General features: G+C 42.6%; 1 protein-coding gene across 1 annotated transcript in view; it reads left to right on the top strand.

The window, feature by feature from the left end:
* The first annotated feature begins 509 nt into the window (after positions 1-509).
* The window catches only part of CACNG3 (calcium voltage-gated channel auxiliary subunit gamma 3), an 87,063-nt gene continuing 67,229 nt past the window's right edge, over positions 510-20,343 (top strand). The window contains exon 1 of the mRNA XM_007186311.2: positions 510-1,152. Coding sequence (XP_007186373.1) covers positions 942-1,152 — 211 coding nt within the window. The 5' untranslated portion in view covers positions 510-941. The remainder of the gene's footprint in view (positions 1,153-20,343) is intronic.

Genomic DNA, 20,343 nt, shown 5'->3' with positions numbered 1-20,343 from the left:
CGGGGTCGTGCTGCAGCGCTACGGAGCCGGGGCGCTGACTGCCCTGGTCTCCCGAAACTTTGCGCGGAGCGTGGGTTGACTAGGCAGAGCCGAGCCGGCTGGCTGGCCTGGGAAGGGCGGGGAGAAGACAGACCCTTCAGTACCCCAGGTCTCTAGCCCGGGCGCTGGAAAGGCGCGGGGCGCAGCAGCAGCGGAGGAGCTGTCCCTTCAGCACCACGGACTTAAAACTGGGCGTTCAGAAGGCGGAGGCGGGGCAACAGGCGGGGAGCTGTCCCTTCAGCACCGCAGACCTTTGCCCTCCAATGAAACCTCTCGGCCCCCGCCCCGGGACCGTCTTTTCTTCAGTTTGAGCGGGGGTGTCGGGAGCAGGCGGAGAGCTTTCCTGGGAGGCTGGGGAAGCAATGAACGCTCTTCTCAGAGACTCGCCTCCCAGCAGTGCTATTTTTTGCCATCCGCCCTCACCCCCAGCACACGCGCTCGCACACACACGCACGCACACACACACACACACACACACACACACACACACACATAGACCTCGCTGGATTTCTTTGCCTTGAGTCTCCCGGGGCTGTGAGGAGCCAGGCGCATCTCAAACCGAGCTGGCAGCTCCAGGCTCCAGAGCCATGCCCTGCACGGACCCTCATGCTTACCAAGCTCCTGAGGAATGAAAGGAACCCAGGGACCCTCAGAAGGCAGCAGTGATGTGGACCAACCCCCGGGAGCCTGCACCCTTCCGAGGGCCATAGGCGACCCAGGGAACTGGAGAGAGCTCCAGACAGGAAATCCCAGCTTTCCCAAAGTCCCTGTGGATGCTGACAAAAGGAGACCTGAATTTTTGGAAGGGCCTGTCCTAGGTTACCCAGCTGCAGAGTGATTTTCCCCTCTGGCATTGAACCTCCCTCTCCAACCCCCAGCCATCTAGAGTACCATGAAGAATTATGAGGATGTGTGACAGAGGAATCCAGATGTTGATCACTACTGTGGGAGCCTTCGCAGCTTTTAGCTTAATGACCATTGCAGTGGGCACGGACTACTGGTTATATTCCAGAGGTGTGTGCAGGACTAAATCTACAAGTGATAATGAAACCAGCAGGAAGAATGAAGAAGTAATGACCCATTCAGGGCTGTGGAGGACCTGCTGCTTAGAAGGTATTTACAAATTCCTCTCAATGGCCCTAAATAATCCAGTTTCTGATATTCTGCTATTCCAGTGTGTCGTTGGGGAGATGGAGGCAGTGATGGGGAAAGAGAGATAGTTCAAATTATTGCCGAGAATGTGCAGATGTCCAGATTGTTCCAAGCAAGACTAATGCTGTGTGGGATAAAAGGGTTGGGTCTTGTTGATTGTTTTTGGTATAAGCTTCATGAGATGAGATTTTGTGGTACTCTAGGCAGCTTCTGCAGTTGAGAAAAAAGTCTTCAAATCTAAAACCTCTAGGTATATTGTGAACTGCTTTGCTTTGATCTCTGGCTTGAGATGGGGTCTTTGGCTCTGCTTAAGTTGCATTTCAGTGGGGGAGAGGTGAAGGGAGAAAAGGAGGGAAGGGGGAGGGGGAGAGAGACAGAGAGAGAGAGAGATTGATTCTGACCTAGCCTGGCACACTCTGCGCTATTTCCTTATTTCTCAACATAGTCTTATCAGTTTCTTCTGAGTTTGGTCTAACTAGATATTTTCATGAACTTCCATTGCCAACCAGTTCCAGACTAACATATATGAACCTCTAAACACACACACACACACACACACACACACACACACACCCCACACACATTTTAAGAAAACTTATTAATACATCTCCATTTGGGATCAAAAAACAAAACTGAAGTCTTGGTATTTGGTGTCCACCTGTCTTCTTCCCTAAAGCATCTGCAAACCCAACAAATATATTTCTATGACATTTGCATAAGATTGATTCTCCAAGAATCACAGCATACCACTTCTCATTCAAAAAATTGAGGATTTATTCTAAATGATAATGAAGAGGACAGACCAATTTTACAATGTCAAGCTCTTAGGTAGCCTGTCTCACTACTAAACTTGCTTTCAGTACACCAGGAGTCACTCTCAGCATCATTGGGCAATGCCTGGATGTCAGTAGGAGTAAACAGAAAAATAGAGAAGGAAACCAAAGCTCTTTAGAGCCTATGAGCCTGAGGGAAGGCACTGGATTAGAGGGACAGAAGGGAGTTTTCTCAGGCTTCTGAGGAATCTGTGAAGCTTGTCATAGTGATGAGCAAGGAAATCTGTGTTTCCTATGTGCTCTCCTCCCCTGCCTGCCATTGGTTCTCCATGCCTGCATTCCTACTGGCTGGCATTTGTCAGGGCTTCTTGAGAAGTTGCATTTATGTAAATTGCTTAGGAAATCATGCTATTACATCACTTGCTAGTGTAATGTTGCATCATTGCCTGGCCTTCCTCCCATGTTCTGACACTCTGAACAACTGCTCTCCTGACTGTAGCACTACTAGAGTTGATTCTGTTTCCATCGCAAATTTGCAACTGGTGGGAAGCCCAGGTAGGAAAGGACTACTTTAAATGCAACAAGGATTACTGTATTTGATGTCTGAAGATGTGGGTAATGCTGCAAACTATCTGTGTGACCTTGGCTAAGACATTTACCCATCCAACCCTCAGTATATTAATCTGGTAAATAATTAATTTGGAATAGGTGGTCATGAATTAGCACTATCCAAAGCTCTTATTGTATACAAGGTACTGATGGAAATTCTTTCCTAAACATTGACAAAAATCTAATATCTATGATTATTTGTGATCAGATATGGTGAAGTCATTTACCTTAAGGAAATACCATAATTCCCTTTCCTATGTTAACAATAAAGAATTGAGTCATCTTTTATAAAGTTGAGATTTGGTGGATGTTTCGATGCTTAGATGGTTCCAGGGTTGGCATAAAAAATCTGAGGTGCCTCCCAATCCAGAAATGGCACATACGTAGACCAAGTTTCAGTTATTTCCAATTCTTCTGCCCCCTTGACCTAAACCTGGGAATTCACAACTAATCACCAATTTTGACCTCCCCTCTTAGGGCCTGAAATTCCTGAATCCTTGCTCAGAATTTCTCAACTGATGGTTTCTCTTTTCTCCAACATCATCTCCTACACCCACAGTTTGTACAAGGAATTGGAACCCCACCCAGATATTCTGTGGGCTTAGTGGGAGAAGTGAGAATTTGAATCAAGAAGAAATTAGATTAATCTAAGATATGTTCTTGGTCAGGTGAATTCTTCTGAGAAAATTTCTTGCAGTCTCCATGCAATTTGGCCCAGTTATTATTTTTTTTTTACATTTCGAAGTATTAATACAGTAAGATGCATAAACTTTAATGAATCACAATAAAATTTTAGCTATGTGTACACCCATATACTCAACACCTAGATAGGCCTGGCTGAAATCTGAAGCCAAGACTTTCCTTCATGTAATGAACATATCAAGTGTTCAAGGAATTTGCAGGAGCCTCTGCTTTCTGCACGGGAAGACACATGCAGTAGGCAGCATCCATCCTCTGCTGGAGTGAAGGTGTACAGCCATCTCCTGCCCAGTATGTCCTGTCTCCCAAAGCCTTAGCATCCTCATTTTTCTGGTCCTTTAAGTGTTAAAGGATAACGGGGTGGGGGGGCAGGCATCCATACATTTTTAAGAGTCATGAGAAAATGTGGCTATTTCATACAAAAGAAGAGAATGCTCCAGAGGGACATGACAGCTGTCTGCAAATATCTGAAGGGCTGTCATATGGAAAAAAGATTCGAAATGTTCTATGTGGCCTCAAGGGGTTAGAACTAGGAGCTAGAAGAAAACAGGTTTTACTTCAATATACGTAACTATCTAATATGGCATGGGGAGCTTTCAGAAGTTATGAGTTGTCTACCACCAAAGATATTCAAGTATAAGAAAACTACATCAATTGTTTCCAGTCTTAACTAGTCAACAGAATCATATGGGGAGATTTAAAAAATAGATTATCAGGCCCCCACAACTAGGTTCTTTGCCTCCATGGGTCTGTGGTGGATCACTTGGAATCTTAATTTTCTAAAACTCCTCCAAGCAATTACGATATTAAAGCCAACACATGTTGAGTATTTACAATGGGTCTGGGAATGACCATGTGTGTTAGGAAGGATCACGTCTCTCAAGTGAGAGAAGAGATGTTTCCAGTTTTCATTTCTATAACTCACCAGAAAGTCATTTATATTTAGCACTTATTATGTGCTAGGATTGTGCTAAGAATTTTGAAAAAATAACTTTCATCTTCAAAGGCGTTCAAATGATGCAGGTATAAGTATTAGCCTCATTTTACAGATGAGAAAACTGAAGCCAGGAAAAGTTGTATAACTTGCCCAAGGTCACATACCTAAACTCAGCAGACACTACCTCACCTAAGCCATGTTGCTTCACTGAGCACTTGCTAGGGAGCATTAATTCATGTTCTAGTGGATAGGTTGCTACTGGTACAAATATTAGCTTGTGAGAATGCCCTGACACATGGGTTTTTCCATTCAGAAGCCCCAGATCCCAGAACACTCAGCATGCCTGTGCAGCCTCTACAGGGGGGCAGGAGCCACCAGACAGGCAAAAACTCAGGGGCAGCAAAGGACACTCTTTGAATGAAAAAACAATTGACCTATGTAGAGACACCCACACTGAGAAGCCAGAATGAATGCCTGACTCATTAGCTGGAAAGCACGCAAGGCATTCACAAAGCAGTGCCCCTACCTGCTGCGTGCTTTCAAGGGCAGTGTGTGAATTTGAATGAGAACATGTTCAATATGTGATTCTCTCATCAAGAAACCTCTTGAACTCCTAGTTATAATCAAAGTGATGTGTTTAGATCATGGAAAGACCACTGGCCTAGTAGCAATGAACCCTGGGTGCTAATCACATTTCTGTCACTGATAGTTATGTGAATTGTGTACGTTATTTCCTCCTTTGGACCTCAGTTTACCCAGTTCTAAAATGAGAGCTTCAGATAAGATTAGGAAGTAACAAATCCAAAGGTCCCTGTGGACTCGGCAGGTAATGTAAAGTGTGAAACAAACATTTCACAGTCCTCTTACCTCAGTTATATTGGGGTGGGGGAAGGAGTAAGAGTGTGTTTGAGAAGATATAAGGTAACTGAAACTTGGTCTCAGTGTGTGGGCAACAGAGAGTAGTGCGGACTGTGGCACATTGGAAACAATTTCTACGTGGCTTGAGTCGATCTTTACTCTGGGGAAATGTATACCAAACTTGGCCCAATATTCCAAATTTTAAAAAGCTAGATGTTAAATCTGCTGATTTTTAAAATGTGGGCAACTAGTTTAACGTTTTAAACATGCAGTGCCAGCCAAGCCAAACTCACTTTACGGCTGAATTTGACCCATAGGCTGCCTTTTGAGCCCCGGAAATTATCTAAAAGCCCCTTTAAATCCAAATTTCTGATATTTTCGTTTTTGATTCCTGAATTGCTCTTTGTTAGTCAATAATCACTTATTCAATTCATTAAAAAATTGCCTACTAAGAAAAGAAAGCTCACTTAGGATTTTAGGACGGGGAACTTAAAATTATGAAAAAGAGGTTCAATAAACTGCTATTTCTGCTACAGATGGGCCTGGATGACATCAAACATCTGGCTGAAAAACTGAAAAAAAATTAACCAGTCATTAGAAATTCCCCCATATTTCCAAATCTCCAGATGGTTGACTTTTTCAGCCAGATGGGGTTCCAGCTTCATTTATGTGTTCAGAAGCCTTCGGGGAAGCTTCAAAGACGCGGTTGAGGACAGGGTTGGGAGAAGGACATAAGTATTTTCTATGTGCCAAGCCCATGCTAGGTGCTTTCACATATATTAACTCATAATTTTCACATCTCCTATCTGCCCCCAGCAGAATATAAACTCCATAAGTACAGGGATTCTTGTCTGTTTGGGGCACTACTATATCCCTAGAGCTTAGAAACAGTACCAAGTAGTCACTTCTGCTCCCCCTGTCCTAGATTTAATGCTGCACCTTCCCTTGGACGTGGGTGCAGAATGCATTAGAACTCTCTTACTCTCTTCCCTACTCCTGACCTTCTCCTTATTCCTTTCTCTCCACTCTTCTACCTTGACCCTAAAGCCCATGAGGCAGATAGAAGAGAGAAATGGGCTGGAGTCTTAAGACAGGGTGGGGGAGACTGACCATGACTGTGTCTGGGGGCAGGTCAGGATGGGGAAAGTGGCAGAGGTTGAGGTGTGAGCATGACTAATATTCAGCCAGAACATGTTTGTATAGCCATACTGTTTGTTAAAATGTTGAAATACTTCCCTCCCTGTTGATAAACAACAACTGGTCCATGTCCCTCACCAACCCCCCGCCACTAGCCCTAAGCCCTTCATGGAACCTCTCAAACATCCACTAGATCCACCAAGTAAGAGGTTAAAACCTGGTCCAGCAGGGCCATCACGATCATGTTCCAGCCCTATGGAAGCATCCATTCTAATTGGCTCGTCTTGTGTCCTATTTGTGGTTAAATAGTTTTGAATCTTACTCTTAGTTGCGTCATCCTTGATGGAAAGGACTCCTCTTTTTTCTACCACAAACCCAGCCTTCTGACCCTAGGATTCTACCCATCTTAGAAAGTAGATAGCTTGAAAATACTTTTTTTTTTTTTTTGCTTAATCATTTGAGATGTTATCTCTGGATTGGAGTAAAGGCAAATGACGGGCAATCCAAGGTTGGGTGACCAATGTAAGCTATTAGCATGGATGATTGGTGTGGGTAACCAGCACGCATCAAGAAAAAAATAAAACAAGAAATCAGGCAAAAAGATGAGTGTGTCCTTTTTTTTATTTATTTATGTATTTATTTATATTTTTGGCCGTGTTGGGTCTTCGTTTCTGTGCGAGGGCTTTCTCTAGTTGCGGCAAGCGGGGGCCACTCTTCATCGCGGTGCGGAGTTCTCTCATTATCGCGGCCTCTCTTGTTGCGGAGCACAGGCTCCAGACACGCAGGCTCAGCAATTGTGGCTCACGGGCCTAGTCGCTCCGCGGCATGTGGGATCCTCCCAGACCAGGGCTCGAACCCGTGTCCCCTGCATCGGCAGGCAGATTCTCAACCACTGCACCACCAGGGAAGCCCGAGTGTGACCTTTTAATGTTTAATGTCATAGAGCAGTATCTAACCAGCTTACTTAAGTGGTCATCTATTTCTCTGGGGGAATGTACCTTCGTTTGACTTAGCTTTTATTATAGATTCAGGCCCAGTTGTATAGTTAGATGTTTACTTGTCGAAAACTTGGGAGGATGCACATATATCTTTTAGTTCAGTAGAGGTACAAATGATTTCTGTTCATTAGAGGAGATAACCTCAAATGTTGTGGACTATTGCTCACCCTCTAGGACATTAATCAGTTTTATAGATAACGTAAAGATATTATTTCAGATTTGTTTTTTAAAGATTTAATTTTATTTATTTTTGGCTACGTTAGGTCTTTGTTGTGTGGGCTTTCTCTAGTTGTGGCAAGCGGGGGCTACTCTTTGTTGCGGTGCACAGGCTTCTCAGGCTTCTCTTGTTGTGGAGCATGGGCTCTAGGCGCGCGGGCTTCAGTAGTTGTGGCACTTGGGCTCAGCAGTTGTGGCTTGCAGGCTCTAGAGCTCATTAGTTGTGGCACATGGGCTTAGTTGCTCTGCGGCATGTAGGATCTTCCCGGACCAGGGCTCGAACCCGTGTCCCCTGCATTGGTAGGTGGATTCTTAACCACTGAGCCACCAGGGAAGACCCTCAGATTTTTTTTCTTCGAAAAAAAAGTACATAACATCTTCCTTTGAGCCACCTTTGTCATTCTGCTGGTTCCCTCACTGATGAATTGAATAAAACTTGACATAAGCTCACTGTGTATTTTAGGAGAATTATGTTTTTAACGACTTGAACATTATACTCCAACATGTGGAAGTATCCGCAATGAAAACCAATGTTTCTGAGGTTAAAAAGAAGCATACAATACTCCAAGGTTGTTTTTCTTTTCCTTCATCCCATGACCCTGCCAGAGTCAACTTTTTCGATGTAGGAGCAAATGGGCCTTTAACAATTTATGTGTGGCCACAAAGAATATCAGATAGTAGGAGGGGTTTTGAGGTCAGGCGGACCTGGGTTCTTACCTGAATCTGCCGTTTACTATCTACAAGACTTTGGAAATTGCTAAACCTCTGAGCATGAGTTTCCTTACCTGTACAACGAGGAAGCAAAAGTAGCAAGCAGTTTCATCTGTTTCTGCCTTAGTTCTTAGTTGTGTCTTGTGGTTCCTTCATTCCTTCATACCTCTAAATAATATGTTGACCAGCAGTCCTTGATTCATGCATTTTAGACAAGATCCATTTGCTAAGACAAATGATAAGTTCGCTTTCTTTTTTTTTTTTTTTTATAAATTTATTTATTTATTTATTTATTTTTGGCTGTGTTGGGTCTTCATTTCTGTGTGAGGGCTTTCTCCAGTTGCGGCGAGCGGGGGCCACTCTTCATCGCGGTGCGCGGGCCTCTCACTGTCGCGGCCTCTCTTGTTGCGGAGCACAGGTTCCAGACGCGCAGGCTCAGTAGTTGTGGCTCACGGGCTTAGTTGCTCCGTGGCATGTGGGATCTTCCCGGACCAGGGCTCGAACCCATGTCCCCTGCTTTGGCAGGCAGATTCTCAACCACTGCACCACCAGGGAAGCCCCAAGTTCGCTTTCTTATACCACTACCCTTTCTTCCAATACTTTTGGCTCCTCAGTGAGTTTACCTGTGGCTCCAAGAAGAATCATTCATAAAGATTGAGAGTGGCTGGAAAAAAGAGAGACTGGCATCTCATTCCTGGATTGGATATTAGCTTAGGCAGCACAGCTGCTCATCTGCTCATGTGCATATTTCAGCAAGGAAGCTGGGAGGCAAGACCAGGGCTGAGAGAGGGAATGGCAGCAGGTCCGCCTGTTTAGAATGGAGAGGTCTCCGAGTTGAGTGGATCTATGGTGGATACTTGAGAGCTTGAGCCATTTTTTCAGTATCCCACCCAAGAGAGCATCCTGTTAGGCAAGAAGACCTTAGACAGGGCTACGTGATGTTCATGAAGGTGTTGTCTTGCACAGGGCTACCTGGCCTAGGGGTCAAGCAGGGGCTGAGAATCAGCTCATGCTCCACTTCCCAAACCATGCATGTTGGTCCAGAACTGAGTCCATCCAGACGGAGGAGGGCCTGTAAAAATGTTCACAGGGTACTTACTGTATGGGCCAACTGCAGACCCAGCAGCATGGGGCTGTGGGTTGCCAGTGATGGGAGCCAAGGTGGGATGGAAAAGACTGACCAGACTCAGGCACCTCACATCGGGAAGGAAGTTGCAGTGGGAAGACCCCACAGGGCCCTCCAGTAACAAATGCATGTGCCTCCAGCGGAAAGTCAGCATACAGACTCCCGTGTGCAGAGAACCTGACCATCAGTGTCAGCTGGAGGAACGGTAGCAATGAACAAGAATGGTTTGCAACCTCACCCAGCTAAGTGAAGTGGCACTTTTGGCCTTTTTTTCCTTCTTGTTCCCTGCCACAGCATATTGAAGGTATTCCCATCTAAAAGAGGGAGGAGTAATAAATAAATAAATACAGTGAGAAAAATAAAATAAAAGAGGGAGGAGTAGGGATACAGCTTTGCAATCAGATAGGCAATTGGAAGTTTTAACAACCAAAAGTGACTGTAAAGTTATGAAATCTGCCCAAAATATCATCAAGAAAATGAGGGATTGGACATAACACAGTTGAAAGCCAAAATAAAACAAGTGCCTGTTTATATACCACTTAGTTCAGACTTATCAATAAACAGGATATATGTCATCATGCTTTGTCTCTAAAATTCTACATGTTGAAAATTTAATGATGTATGTGTACTGTGATACATAATTACATCTCAGGGGTTGGCAAACTACAGTCCATTGGCCAGATTTGGCCCATTGCCTATTTTTGTGCAACCCACAAGCTGAGAATATATTGTCCATTTTCAAATGGTAGAAAAAATTAAATAACATCTCAAAATATTTCATGACACATAAGAATGATAAGAAATTCAAATTTCAGCATCTATAATTCTGAATGTTGTCAATTTAAAAATTATGGAAATTTGTTTTCTCTACTGTTGTATTAATATCTACATAGTATCCTTGATTTTGCTGCTTGATCTGCAAAGCCTAAAATATTTACTGTCTGGCCCTTTACAGAAAAAGTAAAGTTAGCCAATCCCTGCTATATCTCATTGCAGGAATCGGTAATAACATTTTATTTCTAGAAGTACCCTTTGTTTTCCGAAGAATGTTGAATTGCTTTTTTTCTTACATGTTTTACCTTTATCATAGACTCTTCAGATCAGGTATTCTGTTGGGTTCTCTTTTCTTTCCTGAAGAACTCTCACTTAGTTCTTTGCCCAGACAGTCCTTGTCCTCTTTCTGAGCCGTGAAGAGGTTGAAAGAAAGTCAATGAGATCTTCCCCTCTGATGGTCTCTAGGGAAGGCAGCCCCTGGCCAGGTACACAGGGAACAATATCTGTTGGGGCAGGCAAGAGAAGAAAGCTTTGGTAACTTGTGTTCTGATGGCAATGAAAAAAAAAAAAAAGACCCTAGAGACAGATTGAAGGTAAACTCTATCAGACATGGTTACTGGGTGGGTGAGGGTGAAGAAATTGAGGTCCACAACAGGCAGCTGGTATTGGGAGTCTAGACAGAGGTACTCATCCATATAGTTCCACAGATGAGGTTCATATGATTATGAAACTTCATGAAAAATATGATGTGAATGGGCACTTTTATAGAAAGAGTCTCATCCTCCGTAAGTGTTAAGAATCACTAATATAGAGTTTAGGACAGAGATGAAACCTGGGTTGACACTTAGGATCAAGCATAGATGGTAATTGAAGACATGCAAGTACACAAGAAGTGTCCGAGAAACCCCAATGACTACAAAGAGGGAAATTGACAGAACCCTAAGTAACATTAACACTATGGGGCAAGGAACAGAGGAAACTGTGAAAACTGAAAAAAATAAAGAAAACTAGAAACAAAAACACAAAAACAGAGATGAAGGAGGAGAAAGAATTCAGGATTTAAATACCATTTTGATGGGCTACTGAGGCTTGCTCTAAAATGATGCAGATGAACAGAAACGCCTGGCACTAGAAGCCCTCTGGCTTAAGACAGTTCCTTACAAGGCAGAGACTCATCATCTGCGGGCTACTTCCTGGGTTTGCACGAGAGGGCCTGCTTCCAGGGTAGATCTGCCCTTCCTCCTGGGATCGGTAAGCAGGTGACATGACAATATGGATCCTGGGGTTGCTTCTAAGGAAGCTGCAGAAAGAGAGAATGGGTCATGAGAACCCTAGAAAGAGGTGCCAAGGAAACAGTAAAATAATAATTAGCTAACACTTAATGAACACCTTCTGTCTGCCATGCTACCATTACTGGGGCAGATTGCACGTTCATTTCTGGGCTAACTCCTGAGCATTTATTTATTTCTTTAACATGCACAGACTCTATGCCAAGCACTGTTCTACGTGAGCACTTGACAAACGTCATTTAATCCTTGTGCCTTCTTCAGAAGGTAGACATTACTATTATCCCCATTTTATAATTGAAGGAATGGGGACCCAGAGGGCATGTGGTTAGTAAGAGGCAGAGCTAGGTTTCCAACCCTACCCTATGCTGCCTTTCATTACTGTACTCTACTTGCTTGGATAAGCACTAGTATAAACAGATGCAACTGATTCTCATAATAGCCCAGTGTACAACTAGCAGGGCTGTTCCACCAATAAGGAGACTGAGGCTTAGAGAATTAAAGATCACCTGCTAGGTGGTGGCAGGGCTGGACTTGACCCAGAAGCTTCACCTTAATCACCACACACTGCACTGCCCAGGGCTGCTGGGCTGGGTTTTTCCAACCTGCCCACTCCTATATCCAGGAGAGTTTGATGTCAGTCACTGGCTCTGAACCATTCAACGACCGGAACTATTGTGAAAAATAATTAACCCAGCCTTTGTCAATTTTTATTCCACAACCAGAAAGCAAGGTCAAGGAAAAGATATGGTAAAGCTAGCAAGATTTAGACATTATAGCAGTAGGTCATGAAGAAACACCACCTCTGGATCAAACGTAAATAAAAAATAAAAGGCAACACCAATCATTTGGAAGAAGAACAGTGTTTCTTTTCCAGAGTGTAACTAGACGCAGGCGAGCAGACTATTGGAGATTCTTGCATCTTCTACATTGGATTTGGGGTGTTTGCAAACTTGAGGGTGCCATTATCTTCGTGGCTGTCCCACTTCCTGAGGACTAGACTTGGGCACATCATTCATTTGACTTCTTTGAGCTTTATACTCTGTGTCAGGCAGGAGTCAAGTTTTCTGGGTTGGATAATTCTCGTACTTAGGGTTCTGCAGCCTGATTCTCATGCAGCAGCCAAGGCCAGAAACATTTTGGAAGAGCACCCAACCCACACCAGACGTGGAATAGACGAGTGTACCACCAGGTCTTGTTCTTAGTGACCTTGGGGCTGAGTAGGCTAGAAACGGGCAGCTGAGATGAGCTTGGGGCAGCATGACTTAACACCCTCTATCCACATGTTAACCTGCATGTTGTAAGAAATATTATCACATATGTTTTGCCATCCAAATACTCTTTATCCATCACATTTCCCTGAACCACTAACCTAGAACAAGAGCCTGGCACATAGTCGATTCTTAATAAATATACATTGAATTTATTGCTTGTGAGTAGGTAATTTAATTACCTTGAGTTTCTCTTAGTGAATCCATGCTAATCCCTAACAATCATTGTTCTGCCATTAAGTGCTCACAAACTACTTTTAAAATAATATATCCTATAATCCCTGCCACAATGGATGGTAATTCAGCAGCCTGTATTTTGAGCAAGTCTGACTTGAAGATCTCAACATTGTCTGTCCATCACTTATTTTCCATTTTCTCCCCCTCAGAAATGATCCAGAGTAGTTTAACAGTCTCATTTAAAAATTCCCTCAATATCCTGGGTGCAAACTTGGGGAAGGAAAAAAGAAAATACATGTTGTGTGGGATATATTGTGCACAGATCTGGCAGGCACTGTTTCTATTCTTCGTGCTTCAGATTCTGTATATATTTGGATACCTGCATGTTTAGGAAATGGAATTTCCACCACTCTATTTTCCATAGCATATGCTATTCAGCATCATGCATAGCTGACTTGGAATACAATAATACCTACCAGCTAAATTAAAGTGATTCAGAAACTCACGGGTAACTGTTGAGGTGCCTTCCATCACCTCATCTATTACAAAATTCTACTGTCACCTGTGGAAATTGATTTTGGCATTGAGCAGTTAATACAGATGCATATTTACAACAAATCATTTTGACCCTTTGCAAATCACAGGACAGTAGAACCAATTAGCTGTTTATCAGCTTAAAATGTCTTAAAATATGTACTATCAAGTAAGTCCTGGTTTTTCAAAATATTACTTTTCACCAAAGATGAATCTGGCTTGCAATCAAAATGCCCTAAGTGTTTAGAGAAAAATAAAAAGATCAAATCAAGAGGCAATGATGTTAATCTGAGTCAAAGTTCTGCTGCACAGCATAATAATTGCTCTTTTCTGCTTTTTTACTCTGTGGTGAGTGATGGCTTAGCTCTGAGCAGTGGGGAAATGGCAGGGGTTGGATTCTAAGAGATAATGAGGTCTGAACCAAGGAAAAGTCAATCTGGGCCACCCCCAACGATGATTTTCCAGTTGGAGTCCCTGGGGCTGAGCATAGGAAATGGAGAGTCCTAGCCCAAGACCACGGACTTTCTCCAAACTCTCTTAAAGTAGGCAGAAGTACTGGGGAGGGGAAGGGGGATGAAATTTTAAACAGTGTGGTCAAGTTTGGCTTCCCTGAGAAGGTGACATTTAACCCCAGATCTGAAAGAGGTAAAGAACCAAGCCAGGTGGGAAGAGCATTCCTTCCAGGCAGAAGGAACAGCAAGTACAAAGGCCCTGAGGTGGGGAGGTGCCTGGGGTGTTTAAGGAGCAAGGAAGCCAGTGGGGTTGAACAGGATGAGTGAGGAGGAAAAGAAAATAGGGGAGGGTGTTGAGGCCAGAAAGAAGCTGTAAGAACTTGGACTTAGAGTGAACTGGAAGCCTTTGGAAGAGTTTAATCCCAGGAATGACGTGTTCTTGAATTTGCCATGTCTGAGTCTTCTCCTCACCTGCATTATTTGCTGCTTGATAGAAGGAGCAGTTTGTCCTGTGACCTTCCTTGCTTCCCCCAGGCAAGAACTTCAGCTCTAATCGTTAAAGCTTTTGCCTCACCTCGTCCTCGTGCTTTTCTTAGACTGGGCACAGTGGAATAGCATCTCTTCAGCACTGCCTTCCTTCCTCCCCTGAAAACAAGCCATGGTCCCTTACTGTCTTCAGTATTGTATTTCTCATTATGGGGAAATGGGGTTTAAACGAAATGACAATGACGTGGAAGTTTCTAATGCTTACCAGATCTTACAAAGCTCTTGGAGTCAACATTCCTGTAGGGCAACCTCTTCCTGACTCACAGATTCACCCCTTCTCCCCCTTAAGCTGGCATCTTCTCCCATGCTGATCCCTCTTCTCAGTCTGGAGAGGCAATAGGAGCTGTGAAGTAAGCGGTTTGCACTTGAGGGGAGCTCCAACCTGGTCCTCCTGCTCTATGAGGGCTTATTTAGCACCTACTGTGTGCCAGACACTGTGCTAGGTGCCAAGGATTCAGCAGAGAATAAAGTAGACACGGTCCCATCTTTGGTAAGTTCACAATTATGTAGGGAAGAAGCTGAGTGCACCCAGGCGAACAGTGCAGAATGCTCCTGGTGCATAAGGCAGGGGGTCCTGGATTAGTCAGGGGGACTAATCATCACAGAAATGTTCTCTTAGGGCTAGTGTGTCCCCAAGGTGCCTGGCCTACAATAGGTGCTCAAAACACATTTGCCGAATGCACGAGGAGGGCTTGTGTAGGGCACACAGAGGAGAACTGACCTCTCCCATGTGTTGGGGGCTGGAGTGGACATGAATTCAGAGCCCCTGGCTTCTTAACCTTAAGCAGAAGGGAAGGAGACCAGGAAAACAGCCTACCTCTAGAGCTCCATGGAGACAAACAGTGATGATTGAGTGATGACACATTTCTCTCTCTTTTTTAAGTTTTTGAACTGTTTTTTTGTTTTTGTTTTTGTTTTTCTTTTTACAGACAATCCTGGATATTTGATTTTTGTCATGTTTTTGAGTGGCATGTTTTTCCTACTGTATTTTCTTAATTAAAACACTTTTAACATAAAAGTAATACAAAAACATATTCTTAATACCAACTTTTAAAGTAAAATAGACAAGGCAAGGTTTCATCCCCTAACCCCCAGAACTACTGCTACTCCCAGTTTGGTGAATCTCTAATATATATCATTTCCCTGTTTTTCTGCTCTACTCTGTCAAGGAGATTAGAAAGGGTATGTTTTTCTCTTCCAGGTCAAATTACTCATAATTTACTCAAAAGCTTTAAAAAAGTATCTTACAATTTATTAAGACATTTAATCATGCACACTATTTTAAAAATCAAATCATATGGAAGGGCTTTTAATGACAAACATCTACCTTAAGGGGGTTCACCCCTCCCTACTCCAAATCCTACTCCTCAGAGCAAGCTTTTTTTTTTTAAGAACCATTTCTGATTCAGTTCCTCTGCTGGTTACATCCACATCTCTAAATAATATGTTTATCTTCTATTTCTTGGTTTATAATCTATTGACTTCCTGCCGTAATAGGTGAGGATTTAGCTAACTCACTCCACACTCTGTATTGATTACCTTTCTAATTTCTAAAAATAACATTAATCTTCATTTCTTTTTCCAACCACCTTGGGTAGAATGTCTTAGCTTCCCACTTTGTAGAATGAGGATGTCCACATACCCTCCCCCACCACACACACGTACCCATGTCTATTGGTTATATTTTTACTTCTTCATGGTCAAGATTCACTCCTTTTGCATTCTATTCTATAAATATGCTAATGTCTTCCATGCTGGAGCTATAGATTGATTCTGGAGTTTGAAAACCACTGAACATTATTATGATTATGTAGACAATGTTTGATGCAAAGCTAAGTTGTTTTCTAGGATTACATGTTTTTCTTTCTGGTTTCATGTCATTGAAATCTCTGAGTCATTCAAAGATGGAGTCTCCTTTCTAACACTTAACTAGTTGTTCAAAATCATGCCATGTATTTGCTTTGTACAGTTTTCATTTTTCCTGGTGTTTCTGATTGATTCAAAGGGTTTTTTAACAGGTCATTTAGAGCAAAATTAGGCTTTTTAAACATAAGCCCTGTGGTGGGGAAAGGAACCTTTTGGAAAAATCACTCCTCCCTCCCTTTTTTTCCTGCTTCCTCAGTGCAGTGTAGTAGTTAAGAACTCAGCCTATACAGTCAGATTGCTTGGCCTCAAATCCCAGGTCAACCACATACAGTTGTGTGATTTTGGATGCATTACCTAATCTCTCTGTGTCTCAATTTCCTCATCTATAAAAAGGGGATTATTACTCATAAGGTTGTTATAGGGATTTAATGAGTTATTCTTTGTACAGCACTTAGAGCAGTGCCTGGCACACATAAGTACTAATTTGGTGTTGGTTTTTACCATCTTCCTGTGATAAATAGATCAGACAGAATCTGTCCATCTGCATTGTTCTGCCAACAGCAAGGATTCATCCCAGCCATGGATACCACTGTTCTGTTAGTCCCTGAGAATCTTCACAAGTCTTTGCTTCCCTGAGGCAAAGCCAATGACATAGCTAATAGAGACCTTACCAGGAAACAAGATTCATGATCTTTGGTGATACATCTTTGGCCCGATTCCTTTCATACTTGTTGATGAAGGTGGTCAAAACCTTAGGGAATATGTATTCTAGAATATCCCCCAGCTGAGCCACACTGGGGAACAATTAGCACTCAGTAAATAACTGTAGCAAGAGCATACTGAGTGCTTGTATGCATTATCTCACTTGGTCTTCTCAAGAGCCCTATGGGGTATTATACCCATTTTACCGATGAGCAAATGGAACTCAGAGAAGTAACTGTCCAAATTCTCATAACTAGTGAGTGGTGGTAGAGGGAAGATTCAACCCCAGGTCTTTTAAATCTGAAAACTGATGTCCTTAATGCTGATGTCATAGCCCAGTGTTCTCAAAATGTGTTCTGTTAAGCCCAGGAGTAAGGGGAGCCTTCCAACACCATTTCATGGGGTCTGCAAAGTCAAAACTATTGCATAGTGTTAATAAGATGTGATTTGCCTTTTTCACTATGTTGACACTTGCACAGATGATGCAAAAACAATGGTGGGTAACACTCCTGGAGCCTGAGCATGAATAACAGCAATGGAACCAAATGGTTGTAGCTCTCACCGTATTCATCACCACCACCACTCACTCACAGTGAAAGAAAGTGCTAGTTTCACTTTGAAACATCCCTGGTGAAGCAGCAAAAAGGTATTAATTTTATTAAATCCTGAACCTTGTATGTAACAAAATGGGAAAGACACGTAAAGCACTTCTGTTGTAAACCAAAGGCCACCGTGGGTCTCCAGCAAAGGCACTCGTGCAACTGAGTTGCGAGCTGAACTAGCTGCTTTTTTCCCATGAAACACCATATTTACTTGAAAGGACGACTGACAGGCAAATTATGGTTATTCAGGCTTGGGTATTTGGCAGACATTTTCTCGAAAATGAGCTAAGTGAGCCTGTCACTTCAACGAAACAACTGACAGTATTTATTGCCAAGGGAAAAATTCAAGGTTTCAAGTAAAAATTACAATTTTGCTCCTATCTGCCCCCATGAGTGAATGTAATTTTTTTTTCTATTGTGTAATGTGCCAGATTTGGAAGATCTGTATAACTCAGCTGATATTTTCCAAATGACCGATGCATTACGTTAAAAATGATCCCTCGGTAAAAGATTCATTCAAGATGCAGAATTAGAAAGAGCAAGGGATTTTAATGTACTAGAGCATAAAAAGTTAATGAATATGGTTTCAAATTCCACATTGCAACTGGCTGTTAAGAAACTACTGCTTGTCGAGTTTTGGTGTAATATCAAAGGAGACTATCCACAATTATCTTCAAAGGCTATTCAGATTCATCTATCTTTGTCAATCACATATTTTTATGAGGCTAGGTTTTCTTCATATACCTCAACAAAACATTTGGCAGCAGGTCAAATGCAGAAGCACATATGAGAATTTATCTGCCTTCTTATTAAGCCAGATGCTAAAGAGATTTGCAAAAATGTAAAGCCAAATGCCACTCTTCTCGCTTTTTTTTTTTTTTTAGAGAATATAGCTATTTTTCGTATAAATATGTTACATATGTTAACATGCTATTGGGTCTATCATTATTTTCAAATGATTTAAAAATAAATATTTTTAAATTTTTTGAGTTTTGTTTTCCAACACAGTAAGTATTGTTAGATTTAACCCATAGAAACATCTCAATAATTTGCACAAGTGTAAAGGAGTCCTGAGACCCCCAAACTGGAGAATCTCTCTACAGCTGAATTTTCACTCTGCTGACAAACTTCAAGAGGTTGAGGAGAGAAACTAAAGAAGCCATTTTCATACTTCTGTCATAAGATTTCCTTCTAGTTCTGTCTTTTCTTCTCCACTGGGAGCTGAAACACGGTCCCTTGGCGGGTTCCCATCTCTCTGTTTTTGAGTTCTCTTTAGTTGCAGCTAAGCTCAGCCATTGTTCCCCCATCACTGGAATGTAAGAGGCAACGTGAGATTTCGGCAGGTGCTGAAAGAGGTGTCTTGGATTAAAATGCAACCCTGCTGGTATCAAGTTTGACAGGGCCTGAAGGATTCACCGTGTCTTGTGTCTTTGTTCACAAACACCGACAAAGCTTAGCTATGTCCCTACAAAGAGGTCAAAGCTCTGGATTTGTGGTGAGATTCCTTACATGTGAGACAAAGCAGAGGGTAGGGAAACTGAGCTGTGAGTCCTCAAGTTTTTGGTGGATAGGGGTTTAAATTTATAAATTGTTTACCTTCTACCTCAAATGATCAGTTAAAGAGACTGAGTGTGAAGATGAAAAGTTTAGGGAATGGAAGGGACTATTGGGGCAGCCACTGAACAAACATTTCTCATGCCCCGTCCCAGTGCTAGGCACTGGGAAACAGAGAGAAATGGGAAATCGAAGGGAGGCTTGGGGGTGCTGCCAGGAATGTCTGCTCCTGTTTGTGTGTTGTTGTGCCAGCCCCACATCCATCCCCCTTCTTCTGGTAACAGCACTCTGATTTTCTTTTTGGGTTACTATGTCACCCTATCACTCGATCCTCTGTCCATGTGGTTTGAGTGGAACTGACTCCAGTCTGGTCCTCAGGATGAGCAGGAATGACCTGGACACTTATCATAAGATATCAAGAATTTAGGCTAAGCAGTGGTTCTCAGTATGGGATATTTTTGCCCCCCATGGGACATTTGGCAACGTCTGGCAACATTTTTGGTGGTCACAACTTGGTAGGGGCATTGGGGAGTACTCCTGGCATCTAGGGGCATCAGGGATGTTGCTAAACATTCTGCAATGCACAGGAAAGCCACCACAATGGAATTTTCTAGTCCCACATGTCAACAGAGCCAGGGTTGATAGCCCTGGTCAAAAGATAATGGGAAGGGCCATTGAAGGGTTTTAAGCAGAGGAGTGATGTGATCTGAACTGACGTTTTTAAAATTATAGTCAGGTGCCATGTGGAAACAGATTTTAGAGATGTAAGAGTGGAACAGGGAGATAAGCTGCAAGAGGAGGGTGGTGAGTGCCACTGCAATAATCTCAGTGAGAGACTCTAGAAGTTTGGAAAGAAGTTTGATTTGGAAATACACATTTGCAAATCATCAGTGGCAAAGGGTAGAGAATAAGAGAATGAGAATAAGAGCCTCCAAAAAAGCTGTGAAAAAGAAGAGAATGGAACCAAAGACAGAGCCTTTGGAAGCATCCATGTATGGCATATAAAATAATGATAATACCTAACATTGCCTGACAGTTTATGTACCAGCCACTATGCTAAGTCATTTACATGATCACATTTAACGCATTTAACAATGCTTATCTTCACCATTTTACAGATAAGAAAACTTAGGTACAGAGAGGTTAAGTAACTGGCCCAAGGTCACACAGCTAGCTAATGTCTGAGACAGAATTTGAACTCAAATGATATGACTACATAGCCTTTCCCCTTAACCACCAAGCTGCATCCCTGGACTAAGAATTTTCCAAAATAAAAACTACAACTCTCACAAGAACTGAAGGATGAATGTGAGTTAGAGAAATG

This window comes from Balaenoptera acutorostrata, chromosome 15 (assembly GCF_949987535.1).
Source record: "Balaenoptera acutorostrata chromosome 15, mBalAcu1.1, whole genome shotgun sequence".
In the NCBI taxonomy this organism is placed as follows: Eukaryota; Metazoa; Chordata; class Mammalia; order Artiodactyla; family Balaenopteridae; genus Balaenoptera; species Balaenoptera acutorostrata.
This window is presented reverse-complemented; position numbering and strand designations above follow the sequence as displayed.